Source organism: Salvelinus alpinus, chromosome 2 (genome assembly GCF_045679555.1).
Source record: "Salvelinus alpinus chromosome 2, SLU_Salpinus.1, whole genome shotgun sequence".
In the NCBI taxonomy this organism is placed as follows: domain Eukaryota; kingdom Metazoa; phylum Chordata; class Actinopteri; order Salmoniformes; family Salmonidae; genus Salvelinus; species Salvelinus alpinus.
Genome location: NC_092087.1, coordinates 81421026 through 81448001, shown reverse-complemented (window position 1 = coordinate 81448001; position 26976 = coordinate 81421026). Strand labels below are relative to the sequence as shown.

Genomic DNA, 26976 nt, shown 5'->3' with positions numbered 1-26976 from the left:
TATTAAGTGAATGTTGATCTCTCTATGGCTTCCTGTTCTAGCAGTCAAGCCAGTCAGCACTCTTACATATCGTGAACAGTACAATTGAAACAAACAAGAAGAGAAGTTGTTGACCTAAATGGGGGACATAACGGGTATAGCTGTTAATGGGTTTCTGTAGTAAACCAAGATGTGGTGTTTTTGTCACCAGGTTTGTTGACTGTAAAGATTGCGGACGGAAGATGCATCAGATATGTGTTCTACACTATGACGTCATCTGGCCATCCGGGTAAACATTCAGCCTAACCTCTGACAGTGTCACAAAATGGTGGTGAGAAGTTCTATTCAATACCAGTTACATGAATGACTCTTTTTCTTTCTCTCACTCTGCAGATTCATCTGTGACAACTGTTTGAAGAAGAGTGGGAAAACACGGAAAGACAACAAGTTTTCTGCAAAACGTACGTCCTCTTTTCCATTCCCTGGCTATAAGCCCCATCTTAAAGTGGCAATCCGCAGTTGAAACAATAATCCCCGCCCCTGTTTCGGTACAAAGCTTAGAGTGATGGGGCTTTCAAATTCATAGACCAAGCTATGGATGCAAGGACTGACCATCTGTGGTATCAAAAATATAGTGTTAATATAGGCTATATAGTGTTTGGTTACATTTACTTTGTTTTCAAACATTAGAGTAAAACAGCTTATTTTGGGTTCTGATGGGGTACGATGGTTGAACTGAGCTCATGAGCCATTTATAAGTTATATTTTTCAATAATCAATGTGTACACACTGTATCAATCCTTCAAGGTCATAATTTGATGTAGCAATTGCTGATTTCCCCTTTAAGAGTATTGGAATACTTAGCCAATTCGTCATGCAATATAACATTTTTTTTAAAGCCGAAATCTTTTTGAACGTCAGTTTTTAATAGCCTAGTTATTCAAGCTTTACAGAAGCCTTTCTCTATATGACAAACCACTTCCATATGGTAAATGTCATGGACTTATGACATCACTGGCGGTCTCCAATTACCTGCAGTAGCTCTCTCTCACCCACACATTTGCGGTTTTGCCTCTGGTATTTGTAGTACCAGAGAGCGTGTTTGACCTTTCCATGCACATGGCATTAAGCTAAATTAGACTCTGTCTGCACATTTATTCATACATAAAACATGTCCTTCTGAATGAAGGCTTGGTTTGTGACCTTTTGGACCAATCTCTCTCCGTGTGTGTGTAGGGTTGCAGACGACGCGGTTGGGCATGTACATCGAGGACCGGGTGAATAAGTATCTGAAGAGGCAGAACCACCCTGAGGCAGGGGAGGTGTGCGTACGAGTGGTGGCAAGCTCTGACAAAACTACAGAGGTCAAACCTGGCATGAAATCCAGGTAGAGACTGAGGAGTGGACACGCATGTGTAGTGCACTACCTAACATTTTAGAGTACTGACGGTATACACATTTATTGCACTACTTTAGTTGTGCAGGCACTTTCACAGCATGTAAGGAAGTCTTGTCTGTACCTCAACATAGTCAATACACAAAATATTTGTCCACGCTCCTGTTTTATTGTTGCCAGTCAACAGTGTGGTCGGCACCCTTGTTTGACTTTGGCTTTGCAGAGAGCCCAAGAGATAAGAATACACCACATAAAACCTAATGATCATATATTCATCTCTTAAATCCCATGTTGTTGAACCTGCATGTTTGAGCAGACTGTAAACACTCCCTGTTACTGCCTTCAATGATCAGTTCATATTTAGCAGACGCTCCTATCCAGAGGGACTTACAGGAGCAAATTAGGGTTAAGCGCCTTGCTCAAGGGCACATCGACCTTTCGTTTACTGGCCCAAAGCTCTTAACTGCTAGGCTACCTGCCGCCCACTCAGTTTGGCCTCTTTGACACATGTGGTTAATGTTCGATGTAGACAGACAACTGTCTTTCTGTTTTTTCTGGTCAGGTTTGTGGACACCGGTGAGATGTCTGAGACCTTCCCCTACAGAACCAAAGCGCTTTTTGCCTTTGAGGAGATCGATGGCGTGGATGTGTGTTTCTTCGGGATGCACGTTCAGGAGTACGGCTCGGACTGCTCCTTCCCCAACACCAGGTCTGTACCTCTACATGGGGCTGGTCCAGAGTACCTGTACCCCTTACACGGGGCTGGTCCGGGGTACCTGTACCCCTTACACGGGGCTGGTCCGGAGTACCTGTACCCCCTACATGGGGCTGGTCCAGAGTACCTGTACCCCCTACATGGGGCTGGTCCAGAGTACCTGTACCCCCTACATGGGGCTGGTCCGGGGTACCTGTACCCCTTACATGGGGCTGGTCCGGAGTACCTGTACCCCTTACACGGGGCTGGTCCGGAGTACCTGTACCCCTTACACGGGGCTGGTCCGGAGTACCTGTACCCCTTACACGGGGCTGGTCCGGAGTACCTGTACCCCTTACACGGGGCTGGTCCGGAGTACCTGTACCCCTTACACGGGGCTGGTCCGGAGTACCTGTACCCCTTACACGGGGCTGGTCCGGAGTACCTGTACCCCTTACACGGGGCTGGTCCGGAGTACCTGTACCCCCTACATGGGGCTGGTCCGGAGTACCTGTACCCCCTACATGGGGCTGGTCCGGAGTACCTGTACCCCCTACATGGGGCTGGTCCGGAGTACCTGTACCCCCTACATGGGGCTGGTCCGGAGTACCTGTACCCCCTACATGGGGCTGGTCCGGAGTACCTGTACCCCCTACATGGGGCTGGTCCGGAGTACCTGTACCCCCTACATGGGGCTGGTCCGGAGTACCTGTAATGGGCTACACGGAATGTGATGTGTTGGTAGACCCTTGATTCAGTAGTAACATATTAAATAAATAAATGTATACATTTTATAAATGTGTTGTTGAAATAATTGATGACTTAATGGAAATTACTCACTAACTGATGACATTTGTTTTATTCCTGTGTCTTCCTCCACAGACGGGTTTACATATCTTACCTGGACAGTATTCACTTCTTCAAACCTCGACTGCTAAGGACGGCCGTCTATCATGAGATCCTTATTGGCTACCTGGAGTATGTAAAGAAACTCGGGTATGAAATGCATTCATATTGCAGTTCTCAAGTAAAAGCACTTTACTTGATGGAAGTAACTCCCCACTTGCATTAAATGTCCCTACCAAAACAACCAACCGTTGTCTCTTCTCCCCCTCAGCTACTCTCAGGGTCACATCTGGGCGTGCCCCCCCAGCGAGGGGGACGACTACATCTTCCACTGCCACCCTGCCGACCAGAAGATCCCCAAGCCCAAGAGGCTGCAGGAGTGGTACAGGAAGATGCTGGAGAAGGCCTTCGCTGAGAGGATCCTCCATGACTTCAAGGTGATTTAGGATTAAGATTAAGGTTAGGATTAAGGTAAGGATTAAGGGTTAAAGTTAGATCCCCCAAGCCCAAGAGGCTGCAGGAGTGGTACAAAAAGATGCTGGATACTGCTTTCGTGGAGAGGATCCTCCATGACTTAAAGGCAGGCCTCTCAATGGCTAAAGCATTTCAGGCCTATCTTGTAGGCTTTGTACAGTTGAGTCCCCAGCCTTGGCCTTGGGAAAGTTGTCTTCTCTGCAACCGGGCCAACCAAGCCTTCAACCTCTAAAGTGTTTTGAGATTTCTGAATGTATTAATAGGGCTAGAACAGCAACAACCAGCCAAGCAGAAGACTCATATTAGTTGAACATTTGTGTCCATTGGACATTTAAAGTAATCTTCTTCTATGTTTTTCTCCAGGACATCTTCAAGCAGGCGACAGAGGACTGTCTGACGGGGGCCAACGAGATGCCCTACTTCGAGGGGGACTTCTGGCCCAACGTGCTGGAGGAGAGCATCAAGGAGCTGGAACAGGAGGCGGAAGAGAGGAAGAAGGAGGAGAACGTAACCTGCTCCGACACACCTGAGGTGGGAGGAGGAGAGACGAGTCATAGGGTAGACCGATGATAGTACTAGAGACATCATTATCAATAGCTAACCTCCCTACATGAATACATAACTCCTACCTGTCTAGTCAAATTTGTCTTAAAATTTTTATTCATGTGAAATAATTTATTAGTCGAATGCATAACATGCATGTGGTGAATGTTTGTGCCCTCACTGTCCAGATTTGTTAATTTGCCATATTTTTTTAACTCTTCCCTCTGTTCCCCTCAGGGCACGCCAGGGGACACGAAGAACGCCAAGAAGAAGAACAGCAAGAAGACCAATAAGAACAAGGGCAGCGTGAGCCGGACCAATAAGAAGAAGCCTGGCATGCCGAATGTAGCCAATGACCTGTCCCAGAAGCTCTACGCCAGCCTCGACAAACACAAAGAGGTATGATGACGTCAACACGCTTGCTTTGAAATGCATGTCGTCTTTCAATGGCTTTAACTGTTTTATGAAGTTGTTTCTTAGAATGGTGCCATGTGTAGGTTCTCTTCTATAATCTCTGAGCTGGGATATTATTGGCCTGACCCAAACCCAATGGCAAACAATCAGGAATTGAGTGATGCTCTCTTCTCTCTTCAAGAGTATTTCTCTCCTCTCTCCCTCCAGGTGTTCTTTGTGATCCACCTGCACTCAGCCCAGATGGCCAACATGTTGCCCCCCATCATGGACCCTGACCCCCTGCTGAACTGTGACCTGATGGACGGCCGTGACGCCTTCCTCACCCTGGCCCGGGACAAGCACTGGGAGTTCAGCTCTCTCAGAAGGTAATGATAATAGATTTGATTTGTATAGTGCTTTTCATAATGGAGGAATCTCAAAGTTCTACCTCTTGAATCCTACGTTAGAATTTAACAATTATGACTGTTGACTTACCTAAGTTGAATGCACTGACTAAGGCGCTCTGGATAAGAGCCTCTGTTAAGTGTCCTAAATGTATCAATAAAAAGGAAACACTCAGTAAAAATCGAGCCAGCTAAAGCAACAATGGTAGATGCTGAAAGGCCTTCACAGAGATAGTCTGATAGTGAGTTTTGGTATTTTTAAGCCAGTTTTCAAATTGCTTGATGGATGGAGTGGCTCTCAGATGGTAAGGTAGAGCGTTTCCGTAGGCCAATGGTTTCTAACCTCTCCTCAGGGACCACCAGACGTTTCAAGAGTATTTGAAAGAGTATTTGAAAACAATTTAATTGTAGCCCAGAACTAACTCACCTGATTCACCTATTCAAGGCTGGTTAGTTGACAAGTTGAATCAGGTGTGCTAGCTGTGGAATAGATCAAATACATGGAACGACTGGGGGTCCCCGAGGAGAGGTTTGAAAACCCCTGCCATAGAGGACCATTGGTTGATGAATTCCTACCATTTGTTCCCATAAGGTGTAAGTGGAGCACCATGTGCATGTTGGTGGAGCTGCACAACCAGGGTCAGGACCGCTTCGTCTACACCTGCAACGAGTGTAAACACCACGTGGAGACACGCTGGCACTGTACCGTATGTGAGGTAAGAGACACACACACGTGCGCAAACATCCTCACCGTCTTGGGAGATTTATACCATGTTCCTGTGTCCCAATCAATCAAATGAATTTCATGAAGCCGGTTGTCAAAGTGCTTTACAGTAACCCGGCCTAGACCCTAAAGAGCAAGCAGGCAATAGCTGTGTCACTCACTTGTCTCTGTCACTTACATCTGCCCATGCATGTATTAACCCCCACCTCTCCTCGCAGGACTTTGACCTGTGTATCAACTGCTACGCCGCCAAGGGCCACGAGCACCAGATGGTCAAGTGGGGCCTGGGGCTGGACGACGACGGCAATGGAGCGGGCGGCGCCGGCGAGGCCTCTAAGAGCCCCCAGGAGTCACGCCGTCTCAGCATCCAGCGTTGCATCCAGTCCCTGGTTCACGCCTGCCAGTGTCGCAACGCCAACTGCAGCTTGCCGTCCTGCCAGAAGATGAAGCGCGTGGTGCAGCACACCAAAGGTAATGAAATTGGTTGCTGGCATCAGTGTCCTGCCGTTGTGCCCTTGAGCAAGACACTTAACCCCAAAACTGCTCCAAGGGCACGGCACTGCGACTGACCCTGTCCTCTTAACCTTTGTGGATCCATGTGTCTCTCAGGGGGGTACACTTAGATGTATCCTTGACAATTGACAATAACATATCTTATCTATTTTAGGTTGCAAGAGGAAGACTAACGGTGGTTGCCCCGTGTGCAAGCAGCTCATCGCTCTGTGCTGCTACCATGCCAAGCACTGCCAGGAGAACAAGTGTCCTGTACCATTCTGTCTTAACATCAAGCACAAGCTTAGGCAGCAGCAGCTCCAGCACCGCTTACAGCAGGCTCAGATGATGAGGAGAAGAATGGCCACCATGCAGGGAAGAGCAATGCCTCAGAGCTTACCGTCCCCCCCTCAGGCCCCCACTACAACCCCCAACACCACCCCCTCACACCCCCAGCCTAACACACCCCAAACCCCCCAACAACCACTTTCAAACCAGCCGCAGACCCCAAACGCTGCAGGTATGTCACCAGTGTTCCCTCCTCGCAACGGTCATCCCCTAACACCAGCTTCGCAGGGCAAGGGGGGACCTCAAGCGTCTCCTTTACACCAGCAGCAGTCACCTCTCCCCCCGCAACCTCCCCAACCCCAGCCACCCCCTCAACCTCAACAACCTTCTCAACAACAACCCCCTCTCGCTGCGGTCAAGATGGCGCGGCACATTGAGATGGTGGCCCAGGCGCAGCAGCAGAACCAGCAGAACTACCGGGTCAACATGAACGGCCTGCACCAGCAGAACCCCCAACAGAACCCCCAGCAGCAGCAACGCATGGCCGGACCCATGCAGATGGTTGGGGGTCAAATGGTGGGACCCAGAGGGCCCCAGGGCATGCAGCAGCCCATGGCCCCAGGTCAGTGGCCCAGCGCTGGGGGAGCCATAGCGGGAGCTCAGCCTGGACAACCAGGAGTTGTAGTCCCTCCTCAGGTGGGTCAACCCCAGCAGGGGATACCGATGCAACAGAGACCCATGATGTCTCCTCAGCAACAGGCTCAGAGGATGCTAGTCCCCCAGCCGGGGGGTCCCAGACCCCAGACGCCATCCCAGAGACCCGGGGCCATCGCCCCCAATGCCCTCCAGGACCTCCTGATGACCCTCAAGTCCCCCAGCTCACCCCAGCAGCAGCAGCAGGTCCTCAACATCCTGAAGTCCAACCCTCAGCTCATGGCGGCATTCATCAAACAGAGAACGGCCAAGTACCATGCCAGCAACCCCCTGCAACAACAGCAGCCGGGGATGTTGGGAGCCCAGCCGGCAATGCAGGCTGGGGCCGGAGGAGGGCAGAGGCCCGGGATGCCCCCTCAGCAGCCTCAACAACCCACCGCCCAAGGGATGGCTGCCTTAGGACCCCAGGGGCAACTCATGAACCCTGGACACAACCCCCAACCCAACGCTTCCCAGATACAGGAGCTCTACCGGAGACAGCTCCTTCGGCAGCAGCAGCAACAGCAGCAGCAACAGCAGCAGCAGCAGCAACAACAGCAGCAACAGCAGCAGCAGCAACAACAGCAGCAACAGCAGCAGCAGCAGCAACAACAGCAACAACAGCAGCAACAACAACAACAACAACAGCAACAACAGCCGCAGGCCCATCCAGGTCCGTTCCCTCCCCAGACCCAAGGCCAGACGGCTAGCTACTCTCAGCTCCGCATGCAGCAGCTAGCCATGCATGCCCAGGGCCAGCTCCCTCCCATGGCCCAGATGGGTCAATCTGGCCTGGGCATGGACCCCACCTCCACCACCCAGAACCTCTTGCACCAGCGGATGCTCCAGCAACAACAGCAGGGTATCTCTAACCAACAGGCCATCCTCAAGCAGCAGATGGGCGGCTCCCCGGTCCTGCCTAGCCCTACCATGAGTCCCCAGGCCCACCTGCTGGCCAGCCAGCCCCAGCCTGGAGCTCACCTCCCTGGCCAGTCCCCCATGGCCAATGCCCTTTCCAACCGGTCCCCTGCACCTGTACAATCCCCGTGCCCGCCCTCGCAACAACCCCCGCATTCCAGCCCTTCGCCCCAGGTTCAGCCCTCATCCCACCCGGGGTCCCCCCATCCGGGCTTGGGGGGCCCCATGCCTGGCTCCATGGACCAGGGACACTTGACGGAGCAGAGCGCTATGCTATCGCAGATGAACACGCCCGCCAGAGGAGGGTTGAAGAATGACTTGGGCACGGGAGGGGATACGACAGGAGATACGCTGGAGAAGTTTGTGGAGGGATTGTAGCATTAAACAGGAGACTTGGGCTGTGTCCCAAATAGGTGACACCCTATTCCCAATTAGTGCACTAGGGCCCTGCTCAAAATTAGTGCACTATGTAGGGAATAGGGTACCATTTGGGATGCAACCAGAAACAAACCACACTCTCCCCATCCTCCACTGATGTACTCGGACTCTGGGCCCGTCCCCTTTCATGAAAAATAATTTCTTTCCTCTTTTTTTTACTGACATGTACAAAGTTTCAAGAGATGTAAAAAGAGAGAAAATGGGATAAAATGAAAAATGCCAACACTTATAGGGGAATGTTGATGTTTCCTAAAACTGGTGTTTCTTCTTCCTAATGAGTCGGGATTTTGCAAATTGCTGTTTAAATCACAAAGAATATATATTTTTTTGGTTGAGACCAAAATGTGCTCAGACTTTGTTTTATTTGTTTGGTATTTGGTATGATGTCATGCCTTTTTTCGTTTTCTTTTTTAAAGAAAATGTACAAAACAATTGCATTATAGTATTCATACTTTTAATTTTGTACCTTTTTTTTAAGTAAAGCATTTTTTTGTTTTGTGTTGAGACCGTAAAATATTTTTTGTCTGGGAATCGGCATAGGTTTCTTTTCTCTTCTCAAGCTCTTCTCATTCCTGGGATCCCAGAAAATGTCTCCCTATTCCCAATAGTGTAGTGCACTATATAAGGAATAGGGAGCCATTCCAGATGTAGCCCTGGCAATTGTAATCTAAAGTGTTGTACAATTTTTATAGATCCACCTGTATTTGAGAGAGAGCGACTCTTTTTCCTCTTTGTGACGTGTGTGTGTGTTCGAGGAGAACTATCCATTTGTATTGAAATAGGAAATGGACTATGGCAGTTTGTAATACACTGGCATTTATGCAGAAACACTTGACACACACATACACGGAATGCCAAACTCTCAAAACACATACACAACAAAACAAGGACAAAATCTCACTAGCCTGGAAACCGGAATCTCTGTCTTGACTTGCGGATGTAGAAAATTGTGGTTCTGTCATTTAAAAAGTTTGTCATAATTTGTTGTGTAAAGTTAAGTATATAAAGAGAACAGACAACTGACTCTTATCCTGAGGGGGAATGGGTGTTCACTGCTTGACTGCTTGTTTGTTTTGAAAATAGATAAATAAATAGTCCAGCTGTCTATCAACCCTCCATCCTCATTCCCCTCTCTCAAAAACACAAACTTGAATAAAACTTGGGGTGGGTTACGTTCTCCTAGCTCCATATTGTAAATCATGCAAGTTGTTATTAAGCAAAAATATTATAAATATAAGGAAGAGCGAATGAAATCACTGTATAAACTGGTTAAAGACTCATTTCTTACTTATATACCATATTGTTAAATAAACTGTGTGCAACAGAAAACACTTGGAGTTATACTTCTGTGTCATCGTGGTTTGTGGGATTGTTTGCCCTGCAATTTTGATGGCATACTTGAACTAGGATGAGGTTGTGAGCGTGTTTTTGAAAATGAGTGGAAAAGTGAGTATTAGGGCAGTCTTAGAATGAGAACAGGTAAAGTGAGTATGTGGGCGTCATTCAATAATCTCTCAAGAAGCCATGCCAATTTCAGGTAAAACGGGCTCCCGAGGGGCGCAGCGATCTAAGGCACTGCATCTCAGTGCTTGAGGCGTCACTACAGACACCCTGGTTCGAATCCAGGCTGTATCACAACTGGCTGTGATTGGGAGTCCCATAGGGGCGGTGCACAATTGGCCCAGCGTCATCAGGGTTTGGCCGGTGTATGCCGTTATTGTAAATAAGAATGTGTTCATAACTGACTTGCCTAGTTAAATAAAGGTTACCTTTTAAAAATATATACATTACACACAAAGGTGTTGCAAATGACTTACCATGATTTCAGGGGAGAAGCTGTGGATTTTAGAATATTTTATTGTTTGATCAAATGATATAGCCATCACTATGGTCACTTCAGTTTAAAGCTAATTGCTATTCTTCTACTGGTAATATTTTCTAAATGTTGTAAATTATTTAGTAAAGGGGTCTTGTAACGCATGAATCCACCCTATCACATGACCTGGGTAGACGTCAAGCCTGTGGTCACGTGACCGGAAGTATTGAAGCAGTCGAATGTGAGTATTTTGAATAATAAACTAATTTAGCTCGTAATACATGTTTTCACTGTCATAGATGCAACTGTTAAATTTTCATGCAGTAATGGCACATTCATTTCTAAATTATGCTGAATATTTATGCTGAAGAGAGGATATTTCACAAATGCCACCTCACATTTTTAGCTAGCTAGCAGCATTAACCTCCATGGCTCTCAGTCCCGAGAGGCTAACGTTAGCTACTATCAAAACAATCAATACATCTGGCTATCTAGTGGCGCAAGAAGCAGACCACTAACAGTCAAATACAATGGACGACTCTGATCAAGACTTCGTGGACCTCTGCTCTAAGTTGCTCAAACGAGTCCGCAGAAAAGCAGGCGTAACCGAGAAGAGAAGTGTTGCAGAGCCCTCGTCCCAGGACACTGCGAAAGACATACCCACCAAAAGGGTGACGACTAGGAGGAAGAAGAAAGATGTTGGCCCAAGTTCAAAGGGAGCTTTGGGTAACAAGTCTGAACACGTTTCCTCCATCTCTACCACTTGTGATGAACCAAACCGACTTTCCTCCAATACAGACAAATCTAAACAAGCAGTGGTCAATGGAGGTATTGAACTTGGTGTAGGAGAGAATGGGTCATTAGTGGCTGTGGATGTTGCTGGGTCTCAACCTGAGGATAGGGGAATGGGGGTGAAGGAGAAAGTGCTACACAGGATGCAGCAGTTCAAGAGAGTCAATCCACAGAAGCTGGTGCATGGTGAGAGGAATCCGCCTGCAGCAACAGGGAGTGAAAGTGACAGTGCTGCTCCCCATCCACTGCCAGATAATGAAGGTGAGATCCATCAATGTGTCTTTACTCTAGATTCTATGGTGTGTATTTTCATTAATTTGTGTGTACACTCAATGGCATGCTAATGACCTTTCTCTCCACCTCTGACCTCCCTGTTCAGTTCCATCCACCTCCGCCTCCACTCCCCTACCACTGGACCCCCAGGTGGATGACTCGGATGAGGTCCTGGCCCTGCGTCTACAGGAGGAGCTGGACAGGGAGGCCCAGGGTAGTGCAGTGGACCTGGAACAGGGAGGCCTGTTCTTCTGTCAGCTCTGCCAGAAAGACCTGTCTGCCATGAGCCCCACAGGACGCACCCAACACATCAACAGGTAGGGACGACTGGAGCTGGACACACAGACACTTGCTCTCTCACCCATCTAACTCCAGAATCTGTCTGTTACTAGAACAGTCAATGACCCCAAAGACCCATCTAACTCCAGATTCTGTCTGTTAATGGAACAGTCAATGACTTCAAAGAAGATACTGCCTCGTTTCCTTTCCTGATCTTGAGGAACTGGATAGGTGAAATCAAGTCCTCTTGTGGCTTCTGATGTTTAGCCTTCAACAATCCAGTGTTTTCAGATCAGTGCAGATGAAGGAAAGGAGACAAGGAAAATAAACCAGTTTACTTTATTGGGACACCCCATGTCCCCTTATCCAGGTGTCTAGACGAGAGTGAGGACAGTGCTGCCCCCGCCCCTCCTCCCGCTCCCAGCGTCCCAGAATGCCCCATCTGTGGTAAACGGTTCAAGTCCCAGAAGAGTCGCGCGGCCCACCTGAAGCGTTGCTCCTCCACGATGGGCGTGGCTCCTGCCGTGCTGCTGCAGGCTGTACAGAGACAAGTTGCAGAGGACCTGACTGACAGCACTGCCAACCAACCGTGAGTCACCCTGGTCTGATTGGTCCCGCCCCTTTAAACCATCAACCAACCCAAACAACTTGACTGCTATTACTGTACATTAAATTGATAACTTTGATGTTAGAAGCATTAAGTCGTGCTCAGGAGGGTGCAACATACTGAACATTGCAGATAGAAGTGTACTTGATAGAGCTAATGTTGTGCCCTACTGAACCGCCCCTGTATGATGCTTTTGGGGCCTTTCTGTCCCACCTAGAGAAAGATTGTAGGAGAAACACTGCGTTGTTCAAATGCTGGAGGACAATAAACTATTCTATTCCACCCGTGAATAACCCTCTCCTCTCCCCCAGTCCGCAGGCCGGAGGTTCCAAGCGTAAAGGCTCCACAGACCCCAGCCTCCCGGGCAGGAAGAAGCCCAGAAAGAAGCCCCGTGGCCTGGACGAAGACACCATGGTGGCCATGGCCCTGTCCCACTCCCTCCTGGAGCAGGAGAAAGAGATGGAGCGGGACATGCAGAGAGAGTTACAGAGGGAGATGGAGAGAGAAGGTGGTCAGCAGCTCCCAGCCCCCCTCCCTCACATTTCTCTGTCACCATTGAAGTGGAGAGCTGAACCAAGTAAGACGAGTAAGTCACTATCTTGACTGAACCTACATATTGTTTAGGCAATGCATTATTCTAGGATTATAAGGATGTATTTGCTGTGACGAAAAACAATTTCCCTTTGTTATGTAAAACGGGAGCAAACTATACTAAATGCATTGATATGAAACTATACATGTATAAACATTTTGATGATGTTTATATTATATGATTAATATCATAGCCGAGTCCTTTTCTCTTGACTCCTCCCCCAGGTAAGGGGCGTGGCAAGAGGAAAAAGGGTGCACCACCTCGCCCCCCTCCCCTCCTCCTGGTCCAGGACTCGGAGACAGCCCTGAGGCGACTACAGGAGCGCGTGGCTGGCCTCCTCCTCCGTACCCGCGCCCCCTCGCCGCCCACCCCCACACGCTGCCCCAGCTCCCTGCCCTCCTGCAGCACTGGTGCTGGCCCCCTCTGGCAGAAGAGTGCGTTGCGGGATGGAGGGCCGAAGGTCATCTCTGAGTTCTACACCCCAGAGCTCAGAGAGTTTATACAGCCTTGGGTGTCTCTAAAGGTGAGAGCCTGTGTGCGTGTGTTACTCATACATGCACAGCTTTGCTTCTAATACTCTGCTTTGCGTTAAAAGTATGCGTGTATCTTGATTCATAGTCTTTTCATTCACACTTAAATTTATTTCACTCAATTTGTCTTCTAGACGGATATGGTCTGTCCTACCAAGGCCATGCCTGTATCCTCCACCAACCTTTCCATAACAGAAGGCATCTCTATGACCAAGCAACCTATCCCCTCCTCCCAACAACCAGTCTTCTCCACCCAGGCAGCCCCCTCTTCGCTCCCTTCCACCCCAGGGACAGGGCACCTTCCAGTGGGCAGCCAGACTCTGTGTGACCTGATGGAGCTGGCTGATGAGGGAATGACCCTCACACAGTGGGGCTATTCTACCCCAGGACCTGCCAGAGGTGAGAGCTACTCCTGGGAGAACTGCTATATACAGGAAACAAACAGGGGGAAGAATGTGCACAAAACACAAAGACATATAAAAGAGTGGAAATCCAACCTACTGAGGAGGACTGGAGTAATACAACCATATCATAGTCTTCAATCTGACTCCATTACCATGTGAATGCTATAGGTCGAAAAGCGTATCCCATGGATCTAGTCAAGGTAGCGAGCCTTGCACCACTCACAATACTATAAGTTACATGAGTCCAAGATAACCTGGAGGTATTCAGAGGCTGAGAGACAGAGCTAATATCTTGCGATCAATGTCCTAGCATTAAATGATTGATTTAACCTTAGCTCAGAGCTGCACAGTTAGAAGCCAAGCATATCTGCTGTGTGTAGTATGAATGACATTTACCATTAGACCATACATCTAATAATAATTCAAGGAATATTACTCAGAAATATGACAACTGCCGTTCTTATCTATCTTAAAGTAATCCAATTTATTACACTTGTGCAATTAGAATACAGTTATGAAGTGGTACATACCAGAAGTCTTCGATGTCAAAAGATACAAAATATGTTAAAGTCTAAATGTATAAAAGACCCACTATGGTGTAACGGAACGCTACACCAGGAGATTGGTTACCAATGACTCCATGAACAAAGTTTCCACCCATCTTTTATTCTCCCCTGAGCTCCAGATCTCAGTATCTCCCCTCGTCTAATTAACGTCACTTTGTTCGGCCAAAACAAAATTCATTAAAATAACTCACGAACCAGAACCTCCCTTATCTGAATGATAAGAGCTCACATCTGGTCGCTCCCTCTTTGAACTGACCGCCGTCCAACAGACAGAATAACACAGTAACTCTGTAACAATGAATCCATAGCACTTACAGAACAATGAAACATATCAACATTCACAGCTCTTTATGAACTCTTGAATCAATCCAAACACGACAATGGAATTCACACAGTAACATTCATTTAGTCGATTCAAGTTATGTCTTCACACCCCCCGACGGTGTCTGTGCTCCCAGGGTTCTATGGGAACGTTCCGCCACGGATAAGGTGTGTTTGACTTTTGTGATAGCCGTCATGTGGTCAGCCATCCAGACAATGCCATAAATCGTGATGGAGTCCTCACTCTGGGCCTCGGTGCCTGCGAGTCGCTAGACCCATCTTCATCGCTGTTCACGTGTTCACTCCCTATTTTTCCACGACAGACACAGGATGTATACACACGCTCACAGACATGGAGATAAACACACACACACACAGCATCCCTAACTAACATCCCTGAAAGTCAAACCTACTGTACCTCTAACGTTATTTATCTTCCCTCGGTCCCGCAGACAAAGAGAACACTGCTACAGACTTCCACCTAAGTGGCTGTGTTCCTGAGAGCACAGACAAACCCCCTGACCTGTGTCTCAGTGGCTTCATCCCAGAGAGCATTAGAAACACTGAAAGCCATCAAATGAGATGTGTTCCTCAAAGCAGAGATACCAACAGGAGCAACCAGAAATCAGTAAGGGACCTTTTTAGAAGTCTTCCACTCTATTGTATACGTTTTCACAACTAGACCTTGATTAGCTGAGTGCAGTGTGTTAGAGCAGGGTTGGAGCAAAACCCTACACACACCCAGTAGCTCTCCAGAAAGAGGCTTGGCCACACCTGGGCTAATATAATCACCATCACATCATAACTGTGTTGGACACTTGTTGCCGGATCATTGCTCTGTGCTGGTAACCATTGTCTGTCTCTGACCCATAGGTGGCGCTGTCCAGGCTGGCCTCAGACCTGACCAGTATGGTGAACAACCCCCAGTTCAGTGATGTCCAGCTACAGGTGGACAGTGGGGAGGTGTACTTCACCCATTCATTCATGCTGTATGCTCGATGCCCCCTGCTGGCGCAGATGGTAAGTGCACGTGTGGATTTGCCTCATTATATTTGCTTGTATGGTTCTCATTTGAAACCATTAATATTTACAGTTGAATTTGATTTGTTTTCTATCTCTCATTCCATCCCTCTCTCTCTCCCAGGTCCATGACAGTGGATTCGGGGTGCAGGAGGACTGCATGCCCTCAGCCCAGAGGGTGTTGTTGGGTGAGGTACCAGGCCAGGCGGTGTATACCCTGCTCCAGTACCTCTACACAGCCCACTGCCCTCTCACACACACCCTGCTGCCACACGTTCAGGAGCTAGCAGCCAGGTAAAGTCTGACTCAACACCTCCGCCTGGATGGCTAGACTGGTGTTTAAGTGATATGACTTAATCTTAGTAACAGAAAGTATTACATAATTCTCAGGTAAATGGTGAGTTAGAATTAACCCAAAAACATATGGTACTTTATCCCCTCTTGCTTTCTGTCTCTTTCTTTCTCACTCTCTTTCTATAAAACTTCTTTCTCTTTCTCTCTGTTTTCTCCTCATCAGGTTCAACCTGGAGGAGCTGCAGCAGCTGTGTCAGCTCTACCCAGCTCAGACAGACATCCACAGAGGTGTAGAGGGACAGGGGGATCAGTGGGGAGACTACCCAGTCCAGGAGCACCAATCTGGGGGAGAGGAGGAGCACCAAGACCAGGTCTTCATGGAGCTCCTCCACTCCATGTGGAATGAAGAAGAGGTTGAGGAAGATGAGGACAGAGGAGAGGAAGGAGGGATTGCGATGGAGGGGCGAGGGGATGGCGTGACGATAGAAGACGGAGAGACAAACGAAGAAAGGGTGAACGAAGAAGAGATGGAGGAGATATATGAGTTTGCTGCCACTCAGAGAAAGAGGGATGAAGGGAAAGAGAGCGAAAAGGAAGAATCAGAAGAAGAGGAGGAGGGAGGAGTGACATTTTTCACAGAGACAGAAGAAGAGCAGAAGGCTCCAATCCAAGCTCACTCATTGGCTGAACACTCAGATAAGGGTGAATTAACATGCATGACATCCCCTCAAACAAAACCTCCCAGTTTAGAGGCAGACATAGCTATTGGTGACATTGACACAGACCGGGGGAATCCAAATAGGATAAAAACTGATCTCAACAAATCAGAAGGTAGAGATCCAGAATGTTCTAGAACAGCCACCATGGAGTCAGACAGAACTAAACAATTTGAATCAAACGTTACAAGCTCAAGAAGTGTTGGAGAGGTATCAACGACAAAAAGCCATGACGATCAAGAACTAAATGCTAGTCTGGACAGTAGCTACAGCCGCCTCTTCTCTGACTCTTGGGGGGTCTATGAGACGCAGGAGGAGCCCCACACCTCCCCACCAACACAACCATCCTGCCACTCCCAACCCCCCAGGGCTATCCAGAAACCCTTCTGCTCCCAGCCCCCCAGGACCATGGTAGTGGGACAGCCAGAACTCACCTCCCCACCATCCTCCCGCTCCCAGCCCACAAGGCTGAGGGTCGATGGGGGTACGAGACAGACAGCGATCCCTACCCTCCAGTACTCAGCCATTGAAATCATTGACCTCTCCATCAGTCCTCCTCTGGTCCCTGGTGTAGCCGCACTACCTGTTCCTGGTTTGTCCCCAGGGGAAGTGACTGACACCGGGGCACGAGTTAGGACGGAGGGAGTGGTGGGAGGAGGGAAAGTTCCTGTGTGTAAGGAGTTACTCCAAGAGAAGGTACCGTCTAGTCCAGATGACTTAAAGAGAGAGAGTCATGGTCCGTATAGTATTTCTCTACCCGTCTCTCCTCCTCACAGTACCAAAGAAGAACCTGAGCTTATAGTTCTGTCTGACTCTAGTGAAGAGATGGAGGTAGGGGATCTAGCACCTACCAGCCCCTCTCCGCTGCCCCCTCCTCGTCTCTCCCAGAACCACCAAGGCTACACCCCAATCACAACTCAATCCAACACAGAATCCAAGAAATCCAGCTCGAAGGAGAAAGAGACTATTGGTGGTTCTGTGAGGGTTCCTTCTGTCTCACCTTCAGATCAAGGCCTAGATCCAGATCCTCCTAGTTATAAACCAGGTTCTAATCCTGGTTCTGCTGGTTCTACTAGTCTCGTGGACTGTTCTGCAGAGATGTCTTGGTTCATCCCGGCCACTCCGCCCCTGCCGTCCAGGAGGACCAGCTCTAGCTCTACCCAGACCTTTAGTAGCATGCGTCGCACTCAGCTCTTTCCTAAGGCCAACTCTTCCTCCTCTTCTGCAGCGTCAGTTTTCTCCTCTCCCACCCTCCCTTTCAGGCCTAGCCGCCAGACCTCCAACCCACCCAGGGTTTCTACACATTCAGCCCAGACAGAGTCCTCTATTTCTAGGCAGAAATCAGACAGCAGAGGGCTTCGTGACGACCGCTCTTCCCAGAAATACAACAGTGGTTCAGTCGGATCTGACCGTGCTGCCCGCTCCCCAGTCCCCTCCAAATCCCAACCAAAACGCTCCTGCTTTCCCCGCCTGACCCCCTCTCTCTCCGTCATCCCCCCACCAGACCCCTCCACCAAGGGTACCCCTCTCCACAACATCCCCCAGCCATACAGCTCCACTCCCCTTTATTCAGATCTACCCAAGCCCTCTGCTCCGTCTCTGGCCTCCCCTCTTCTGAGAGACGGGGAGGGGGACAACGGAACCAGGCAGAGAGGGAGGGGGCTGGGGATCTCTGGGAGCCCATGGAAGAGAGGGGGACTGGGTTCTCTGGGCCTGAGAGAGGAATCGGATGAGATGATGAAAATGGAGGAACTGGAAAGGAGTGTAGTGAAAGAAGAAGAGCAGGAGGAAGAGATGGGAGAAGACATGGAGAGGTCCAGTAACAGCTTTCAACGGAGCTTCCTCGGGATGGACGAGCCGCCCATGGCCTTCGATGACTCCTGGGGCCTAAACGCAGGAGGAGGGGACATGGACGAAGAACGATCCCAGGCAGTGTGCTTCAGTCTGAGGCTAGAGAGCAGCGGCGGTGGGGCTAGTCCTCCAAGACAGGGCCGGAGAGATGGAGAGATTGCAGGACCATCCTCTACTTTTACCCCCTCTCCTCCTCTTCCTAAAGCCTACACCACCCAGTCTTACTCCACCCCCTCTCCACCTCCACCCAACACCACTACACCCCAGGCCAACCCAGAGATCAACGCTAACGTCCTGGACGCTGAGATCTGGGACGACTGGGGGGAGGAAGAGGCTCTTCCTCTCTCTCAGAGGGTGAATCCTGTAGCTCTGGCTCAGAGAGTGGCCCAGCTCAAGACTCCAGGTAATACACTTTCAGCAGTTATACCCCCTTGTATAGAGGTTTTAATGTTTAATCTAGCTAGCTCGGGTTCAAAACCAGCTTCATTGCTTCGTACTGTTGAAATATTGAACAGTCTTCCATTCGTGTTATTCTGATCCATAAATGCAATAAACACATTCACTGTTTTGTCACAGCTTTTCTTATTTCTCTACCCTTTGACCCCTCTCTCCACAGTGGCCCCCCGTAGGAAAGGCCAGCAGGGCCCCCTGGTCCCCATCACCCCCATGCCCAGCTACTCTGACATGGACACACCTGACCTCAAGAACAAGCTCAACCGGTCTGACTCCCCCAACACATCACCTCAGAACTGTCTCTGATATCTCTGCCCTTTTATATTAGTTTGTCTATCAGTTATTTAATTCATGTGGTCATTTCACTCCCACCATCTTAAGAGACCTAGCCTGGTCTAGTTCCCAGTCCTTCTTCCTAGTCCTTCTTCCTCCATTGATAGTTCTTTGATGAAATGTGAGATTACAGGAGCACAATGTATGGCAGTTGTCAGTGTAGTCGGTCTAGCCCCCCCCCCCCCCCCGCCGCCCCCCATCTCTTTTCTCTACATCCATCTCTTTTTCTGTTACCCTCTCCCTCTAGTAAAAGTCTGTTGCCATCCTGCTCTGTGTCCTCCCTCTAGATTCGGTGTGCGTCCCTTACCCAAGCGCCAGATGATCCTGAAGCTCAAGGAGATCCACCAGTACACCCACCAGGTCGTCAGCTCAGAGTCCGAGGACGAGGCACCTTCCCTGGGTCGCCCCAGAGCTGTCGGGCCCCCACCCTCCACCTCCTCCATGGAGCCCACCAGAAAGCCAGTGTCCTGTGCCCAGACTGGGGGGTTTAAAGAGCCTAGTGGAAGAGCAGCACCTACCGTCTCCCTGGTGAAACTGCCTGGTGGGGAGGACATGGAGCCTCTCTCTGCCTCTCAGGGATCCAATACGTCCTCCACAGCACCCAGTGAAGACTCTGAGAGGTTAGCACTGGGAGTGTGTGTTTAACAGGTGTTGTTCATGTATGTATTTGTCTAGAATACTTTTGACTGCTAAATGTACTAACATTGACACTCCTCCATTCATCCCTCATCTCTCCCCCCAATCTATTCTCCAGGTCTAATCCAGAGCAGTGCCTATCTCACGACTCGGATAACGAAGACATTACTGCCTCGCAGTCTGCCTCCAAGCTCCAGGACAACCTTGTCGCTGTCCGTCGTTTCATCCAGTCAGACCCTGACCTCTACGGGCAGATCCTCCTCTACCAGCCCCTGGTCCTGTCAGACTTTCAGGACAGACTCAAGGCCGCAGGTATCCGGCTGGGGGGCGCCAAGCTACTAGACTACCTGGATTCCCAGTGCATTACGTTTACCACAGCCAAGCCTGGACTGAGGGGAGGAAGAAAGAGAAAAGTGAAGGGGGCGACCAGGGCTGGAGGGAGGGGAAGGAGAGGGGCAGCTAAAACAGCAGATTGAAGTTACCTTTGAGGGGATGCAGTGGAGGCAAAGGTGGATTTTGAAAGGATTTGCGGGAAATAATTGAGTCTAAACTAAATCAGTGGCAATTAAGGCTGTAACGTGTTACTACCATTCTGAGTTATAGTTGGATGTTGAAATGTTTCCTGTTTATATTGGTTGGATTTCTATAATTAAGTAATGTTTATGTTCTCTTCCTAGTGTCAAGTCCTATCTTTACAGCATGCTATACTAGTCTGGATTAAGCCGTTTTCACTGGGTTATTGAACTATGCTGTCCACAGCCAAAATAGTTAACATTCAAAACCCCTGGATTACCCGGGAATAACTCCAGCACAAAGCAAAATCGTGAAAAATATTTTACTTTTTTTGTTTTTCTCCAAAGACCAGCCAAGAAATAGACTTCATTCAATCTGAGCACAACTCATGTTGGGGCAGGGAGGTACTTGTTAAAAAGAAAACACAAGCAGAAGAAAAATCACAGATACTCTTCATTAATTAGTTCTTCTGGTTGATTAGCCAATCAGGAACAGGCATTTTCCTTGGAGGTGGAGCGTTCAGTCTAAAAGGTCAAAGTTCGTAGCTTCAGGACCATTCAGGGGTACAGCAATGTGTGCGTGTCACACACTCCTAGCACGGTGCAGATATCAGTATTCCTTTGAACCCAAAATACTGGGTACAAAATACAGGAAGCCCACTAAACTGTAGCTTCAGAACCAGAATGTCCTCTCTCCACCCCTCCTGCACCTCTTCTTCTGATCACAGCTTGGCCCATGTGGCTTCAACGCCAGTTAGCACCTCCTGTCCCTTCTCCTTCTCTTCCTGTCACGACAGGTTAGCGATGTTGGCCAGGAAGCGCTGGGCCCACCACTCCTCCAGGTCTATAGGCACAAAGTCTGTAAGGAGACAGGGAATAGGTGCTAATGAGAAAACATTACTATTATGGTACCTCTGTCTGAATCTCACAAGTCTACACATCCTGAGCACAAGTCTGCATGGAGAGACAATAGTGTATGAAAAGGAAGGAAACGGTATTGGTGAGATTTTTGCTTATTGAGATATTATATTTGTGCTTCAAACGCTTCACTCTTTCTCTCTGTAACCTCAAACACTACAGTACTGTCCAATGACCTACAGAGTGAACAGGACTGGACAGGTTGTGTGAAATCAGCAACCAGGAGGAGTGCCAGTTTATCCAAGGTGAGAGACTGATAGTTGTTCAGAGACCAGGGAGTTAAACATTAAAACAAAAGCTTGCCTTATGACCTCTCTATCTAGCTGCAGATAAGATGGAGCCAAGAATTGCTTAGCCTGCTGTGTTTGTTTAGACAGTACTGAGACAGACGTTTATAGGGCTAGACAGAAATACACCAAAATAGAGGGTTAAGACCATGAGTAGGCGTGCTGATCTAGGATCAGTTTGTCTTTCAGATCATAATAAGATTGTATGGACAGGGGACCTGATCCTAGATCAGCACTCTTACTCTGAGGCTTTATGAATACAGGTCCTGGGCATCACATAATTGGATGTAATGAGATAGGAAGTGGAGGTAGACTTTAGTGTACTCCCATATATCCCACTGTTGCACATTTTCAGTAGAGCAAGATGGAGGCCGATTAAGCAACAATGGCGGCTAGTGAATAAGGCCTATAGATACTCACTCTTCGTTGTGGTACTGGGGGTCTTCTCTGCGTACTGCACGGGCCCCTGGCCACATACAGCAGCAGGCTCCACACTGCCTTCTCCATCTCCTGCCAGCTGCTGCTCTATTTCCTGCCATGCTGCAGAGCGGAGAGAATATACAGAGGCATTAATACACACACTAACTGAAGATATGCGTTACAGCAAATAACTTTTCCCATGTGTGTTCCTAGGTAGTTGTATAATACATGCAGCCTATGACTACATAAAACCAACTGGGCATGACGCGGGGAAATGTTTTGGGTGCTTTTTAAAAATCCATCTATTGCGATATGGTATCATGGGGTGCTGCAGCACCCGTCACACCACAACTTCCCGCGGATATGAAGCTGGTTGTTCGTTGTTTTCCTCTTATATAAATGCCCAATGGAAGTGTTTTTATTTTAAATAAACTATCCCTCTAGAGGTATAACCTTGCTTGTGCTCCAAATTCAAATGAAACAGCCAACCATGTGTCCTCGAGTGGACCAGGACAGAACTACAGTACATTGCATCAGCCACACTACTAGGAGGTGAGATAAGACTGGAGGTTGTGTGTTTCACTGAGTTATAACACACCCCTCATGAGTTATAACACACCCCTTACACTTTCAAATACACTGTGTTGACTACATTTCTGTGAAAAGCATTTGAATGTAAATGTACAAAAATAAACCAAGCTCACTGTTTTATAAGAAGTGCAAAGTGTAAAGGAGCTTTCACCTTACATTACTTGGTAGTGTCTTCATAGTTTAATTGACAACCGATATCACTTTATAAACACAGTGACTGGACTTGACTATTTCATGCACTACAATATAGTGGTTTGCATTGGCAACGGTGTCAAAGGCTTTCTGTAAATGAGTAGAGCTGTGCTCTGTGAGATATTTTATAAAAACAAACGGGATATGCCCAGAATTTCCTTCTGACCATTATCATTGAGCAGTGATCCAAGAACAACAGAACAGGTCATGCTGAGACCATTCCATTCTGCTGCAAGTCACCCGTCTTCATCAGAGCAGGCTGAAAGAACAAACTAGCCCAAACTGTCTCCACTTTTGTACATGACTGCTTCCATAAAGCTCTCAAGTATTTCTATCAACCATTTACCTTCTCTATGGTTTGAGGCTCTTAAACTATACCCAAACTGTGTCAGAGAGAATGCTTCCATTTTTGCACTTGATTACATCATTTAAACTCGGTGGATTCTTTTATCCTCCCGGTTTGCTTTCGAGTGTAGGCTTAAACTCCACGTAGTTCTCTCTCTTCTATACATCCATCTCTGTTCTATATATTCACACCCCCTGTTTGCTTTGGTGTCTATTCTCCTCATGCATTGGGTGGTCTAGTCCTTGAATGCAGTGATTCTCTCCCAGATAAACATTACTGGTGTTGTGGATAGAGTGGCAGTGTCAGATGTAACCTTGAGTTAACAGACTCTGTGCTGCTGGTCAACATGTTCGTCAGCTATAATGACCTTCCATTCATCTGATGTAAACTGGAATGTGTATGCATAAAAGGACTTACTATAGGCTCAATAATAACCTTCAAATGGCATATTTGAGAGTCTACAATACTCCTTATACCGTCAGGATGAGAGCCTTATGCTGTGTCAGTGAGTGTCCATGGCTCTATGCATGAGAAAAATGGGTAATGTCTCATCTGTCTAGTAGTCAATGAGTCTCACCTTCGTACACAAATCGGACATTCTCTTCATGGGCCGGGGTGAAGCCTTCAGATGTGGTGTCTTCCTTCTGTGTGGCTGCAGTGTGGTATCTCTTCCCGTTCAGGCGATTAAACACTATCTTTGGAGCTGGAGAGCTAGACAGAGAATGAGGGTAAATAAGCACGTTCTGAATAAGTAACAGTGTGTGAAATCGTATTGTGTACGCCTCTGGAAAGCTGGTCTTGCTTCAGAAATGTATAAGCTGGGCACTAGATTATACTTTTTGCATAAAACCCAAAAGGACGTAATTTTTTTATAGAATAAAACTATTGTCCATTCAGGATGGACGTTTTTTCTTTGGCATCACCTTCCATTAACTTGATACATACTCACATCATAACTATTTAAACCAGTCAGTCCATACTGCATACACTAAAAACAGAGGACATTGATACATTCCTTTAGAACTGACCGCTGTCCCAAATGCACTGGATAGATAAGTACATATAGTCATGCAAAGTAAATTGTATATCTAGCCTAGAGGTTCAGTGGCTGTCTAGAACAGAGCGCTCCAACCCTGTTCCTGGAGAGCTACTGTCCTTTAGGTTTTTGCTCCAACCCTAATATAGCACACCTGATTCTAATAATTAGCTGGTTGATAAACTGAATCAGGTTAGTTACAACTGGGGTTGGAGTGAAAACCTACAGGAGGGTTTCTCTCCAGGAACAGGGTTGAAGTGCCCTGGTCTAGAATATTAAGGAATTCTATTTTCCCACATCGCATGTCATGCCCACTCGGCTACCATAGAAATGTAAGGATTGGTGGGATTCCTCTGAACCTACTTCCTTACACAATGATGTTGCTACGGAGACAACAGCAGACGGATTATAAAAGTCTGTGTGGCGTGATTCCCAGGAAACGATTGAATGACTGTGCTATTATATAACACACGTCCATTAAACTACATTGTATGAATGCATTTTATCCTGTATTGAAAATATACCAACGTATGTAGCCAATGACAGAGGAAAAAGCTTGCTTACTCAACCAAATGTACCATTGCTAAACTTGTGTGCCCTTGCAGAGCGCGCGAGGCATATTTCACTTTGAACGCATGCTACGTTCTTAGGGTATGTTGCTCATAGTTCTACACTGGCTACAATGTGACCGATTCCCCACGCTCGAATGGCTGTTCAAAAATGTTAATGTTTCTCTACTGCGTTTGGACAGTAAACAAATGGCCAAAGTTAGCACGCGCTGCTAGCCAGCAAGCCTGTCAGTTAACCTCACAAGGTCAGACCGTTTCCAAAGAATTTAGAAAACGTTGCAATGACACTTCAACGATACAATATAATTTATCGGTGTATCGATACTATATTGCAGTAAACATACAGGATTATGATCGTTCTAAGATTAATTTCCGTGAATCGTGACGTACTACAAAATGATAGTGGAATCAACGTTACATGATCATGTTTATTCCACTATACGCCACACACGTACCATGAATTCTTCAGCTGAGTGGTTTGCTCGCGCTTCTTGATATGATTATGATTATGATAAATGCAATATGGCAACTTACTTTGAGGATAACCAGGGGGTCGGTTTGAGCTTCAAGTCGTTGGTTTTATTCTCAAGTTGCTGCGTGGGACCTGAAATGGAAAGAGAATAGCAAGGTTGTACTGATCACAACATGCATGTTGTCATTAAAATATGCTTTTAAATCCGACAGATCTAATCGAAGGCCTAGGTTCAATTAAACACAGTTCCGTGCTCATTTCAAACCCTATATAAAGTGCACTACTGCTTTATTGACATGATTCGAATGCTACTATCGATAATATCGGCAATACATAATTGGACTGAAGAGAAACAATAATTACATAAGATGCTCACCTGTCCTGCGCTGTGTAACAAGTTTACTGGGACCTCTGGTAATAGTGTACATCATGTGAAAGCCGAGAACTTCAGTGTTGCGAAGGAAAAATAAGTGGGTTATCTTCAAACAAGTCGAGAGTGGTGTGATAGCCTACAATGTGTCGACTCCAAATACCGTGGTGGTCTTTAAATCGATCCCCTTGAGCAATCCCCTTTTTGGTCGAGTTCTCTTGACGCAGCCACGTTGGGAAAATTATAGCGCCTGTTTTTCCAAGTCAGCTGCTCAGTGCTACGTAGCCTACGTCTCCGGTTCGGTTAAGAGATCTCGGTACTGCTACTGCAATGTGCTTTTTGTGCTGTGCTCGTCGCCGCTACGAATAAGCATATGTTTGGTTAAAGAGGCAGTCTGCTAGTGTTTCAAGGGTATAGCCAATAGGTCAACCAAGGTGATTCAATACTGATATGGAATTCAAATGTCTGTTGGAGAAGAAACTCCTACCCTTCCGATCAATGTTTTTGAATAGAATATACAGTTAGTTATATTGATTAAATTCCCATTTGTGAGAGGCAACCCTATCCTACAGTACTTGTACAAACAATGACAGTGACACCGCACACATGATTTCATCATGACAGTCATGGGCACCCCGGTCATATCGCTACACACCCCCAACCGTCGCGGTTTTAGAGGAGGAGCGCCCTTCAGAAAGCACTACTGCTGACCCATCACCCGGTAATCCGAGCACGTGGAGATTTGAAGCCTATTCACGATGATCGGGTTTAACATTTGGAATGAAATGGGGAAGTTAAATCAGAGATTGCTGAAGTCCATTTTTTACCAGCACAAATATGCTCTGATTTAAAACGAGTCATTATGCAAACACAGCCTTGGGCTTTTTAGTATAGGGAGCGCAGTCTAAGGCACTGCATCTCAGTGCAAGAGACACTACAGTCCCTGGTTTGATTCCAGTCTGTATCACATCTGGCTGTAATTGGGAGTCCCATAGGGCGGCACACAGTTTGCCCAGCATTGTCTGGGTTTGGCCGGTGTAGGCCATCATTGTAAATAAGAATTTGATCTTAACTGACTTGCATAGTTAAATAAATTAAAATATATTTGCATAAGGCATGCATTTTGGTTGTTGTGGAATAGCCTAGTATGTATGTTCAACATACATATTGGGAGTCAGAACATATGTAAGACAGGCAAGACATGTTTGGTAACTGAAGCTCACCGGTGACAAGAGGAGGCTCAGACAGGCTTAACCAGGGTAATACTAGTCTACCTAGGTTCACCCTGCCCCCTACACTAGGACACATCTGCTCTATATAGGTCAATGTATGGGACTAACCCTAATCCTGCCTCCTATCATCAAGGACCTCAGCCACCCGAGCCAGGGCCTGTTCACCCCCCTACCTTCTAGAAGGCGGAGACACTACAGGCGCATCAAAGCTGTGACCTAGAGATTGAAACCACTAGCCGGCCTCCGCCCAGTACCCTGCTCTGAAC

At 47.6% G+C, this 26976-nt stretch overlaps 3 protein-coding genes across 7 annotated transcripts in view; 2 read left to right on the top strand and 1 right to left on the bottom strand.

Moving 5' to 3' along the window:
• LOC139567927 (CREB-binding protein-like) overlaps nt 1–9625 on the top strand; it is a 68098-nt gene extending 58473 nt beyond the window's left edge. For all 4 annotated transcript variants that reach the window (XM_071389538.1, XM_071389540.1, XM_071389537.1 and 1 more), the window contains 12 exons: nt 191–268; nt 373–440; nt 1216–1366; nt 1938–2084; nt 2952–3065; nt 3187–3352; nt 3753–3920; nt 4170–4331; nt 4554–4711; nt 5322–5445; nt 5672–5924; nt 6121–9625. In XM_071389538.1, coding sequence (XP_071245639.1) covers nt 191–268; nt 373–440; nt 1216–1366; nt 1938–2084; nt 2952–3065; nt 3187–3352; nt 3753–3920; nt 4170–4331; nt 4554–4711; nt 5322–5445; nt 5672–5924; nt 6121–8222 — 3691 coding nt within the window. In that variant the 3' untranslated portion in view covers nt 8223–9625. The remainder of the gene's footprint in view (nt 1–190; nt 269–372; nt 441–1215; nt 1367–1937; nt 2085–2951; nt 3066–3186; nt 3353–3752; nt 3921–4169; nt 4332–4553; nt 4712–5321; nt 5446–5671; nt 5925–6120) is intronic.
• Nucleotides 9626–10284: 659 nt separating this feature from the next.
• LOC139567928 (structure-specific endonuclease subunit SLX4-like) lies at nt 10285–20437 on the top strand. Of its 2 annotated transcripts, XM_071389541.1 has the most exons (14): nt 10288–10339; nt 10505–11151; nt 11270–11480; nt 11813–12031; nt 12361–12635; nt 12866–13164; nt 13306–13570; nt 14915–15090; nt 15336–15482; nt 15607–15776; nt 16000–18746; nt 18960–19062; nt 19417–19749; nt 19884–20437. In XM_071389541.1, the coding sequence occupies exons 2-14, from the start codon at nt 10629–10631 to the stop codon at nt 20239–20241; spliced, it is 5826 nt and encodes a 1941-aa protein (XP_071245642.1). In that variant the 5' UTR covers nt 10288–10339; nt 10505–10628; the 3' UTR covers nt 20242–20437. The 2 variants fall into 2 exon arrangements, with proteins under 2 accessions (XP_071245643.1, XP_071245642.1); XM_071389542.1 differs by having other exon boundaries at nt 10285–11151; nt 12361–12626.
• Nucleotides 20438–20586: 149 nt separating this feature from the next.
• LOC139567934 (MAPK regulated corepressor interacting protein 2-like) lies at nt 20587–26092 on the bottom strand. Its single transcript, XM_071389552.1, has 5 exons — nt 25485–26092; nt 25171–25240; nt 23609–23742; nt 21903–22022; nt 20587–21136 (listed from the first exon to the last, which is right to left on the bottom strand). Exons 1-5 carry the CDS (start codon nt 25537–25539, stop codon nt 21066–21068), a joined length of 450 nt encoding a protein of 149 aa, XP_071245653.1. The 5' UTR covers nt 25540–26092; the 3' UTR covers nt 20587–21065.
• Between the last annotated feature and the right edge of the window lie 884 nt (nt 26093–26976).

Excerpts from the sequence above, each read along its gene's own strand:
- LOC139567928 (XM_071389541.1), top strand. The coding sequence starts at position 10,629 with ATGGACGACTCTGATCAAGACTTCGTGGACCTCTGCTCTAAGTTGCTC. Across the intron at positions 12,636-12,865 it reads AGCTGAACCAAGTAAGACGA|GTAAGGGGCGTGGCAAGAGG; the intron begins GTAAGTCACTAT and ends CTCCTCCCCCAG. Across the intron at positions 15,091-15,335 it reads ACAGGAGCAACCAGAAATCA|GTGGCGCTGTCCAGGCTGGC; the intron begins GTAAGGGACCTT and ends TCTGACCCATAG.
- LOC139567934 (XM_071389552.1), bottom strand. The coding sequence starts at position 25,539 with ATGATGTACACTATTACCAGAGGTCCCAGTAAACTTGTTACACAGCGC. Across the intron at positions 25,241-25,484 it reads TGTTACACAGCGCAGGACAG|GTCCCACGCAGCAACTTGAG; the intron begins GTGAGCATCTTA and ends TTTCCATTTCAG. Across the intron at positions 22,023-23,608 it reads TGTCCGATTTGTGTACGAAG|CATGGCAGGAAATAGAGCAG; the intron begins GTGAGACTCATT and ends TCCGCTCTGCAG.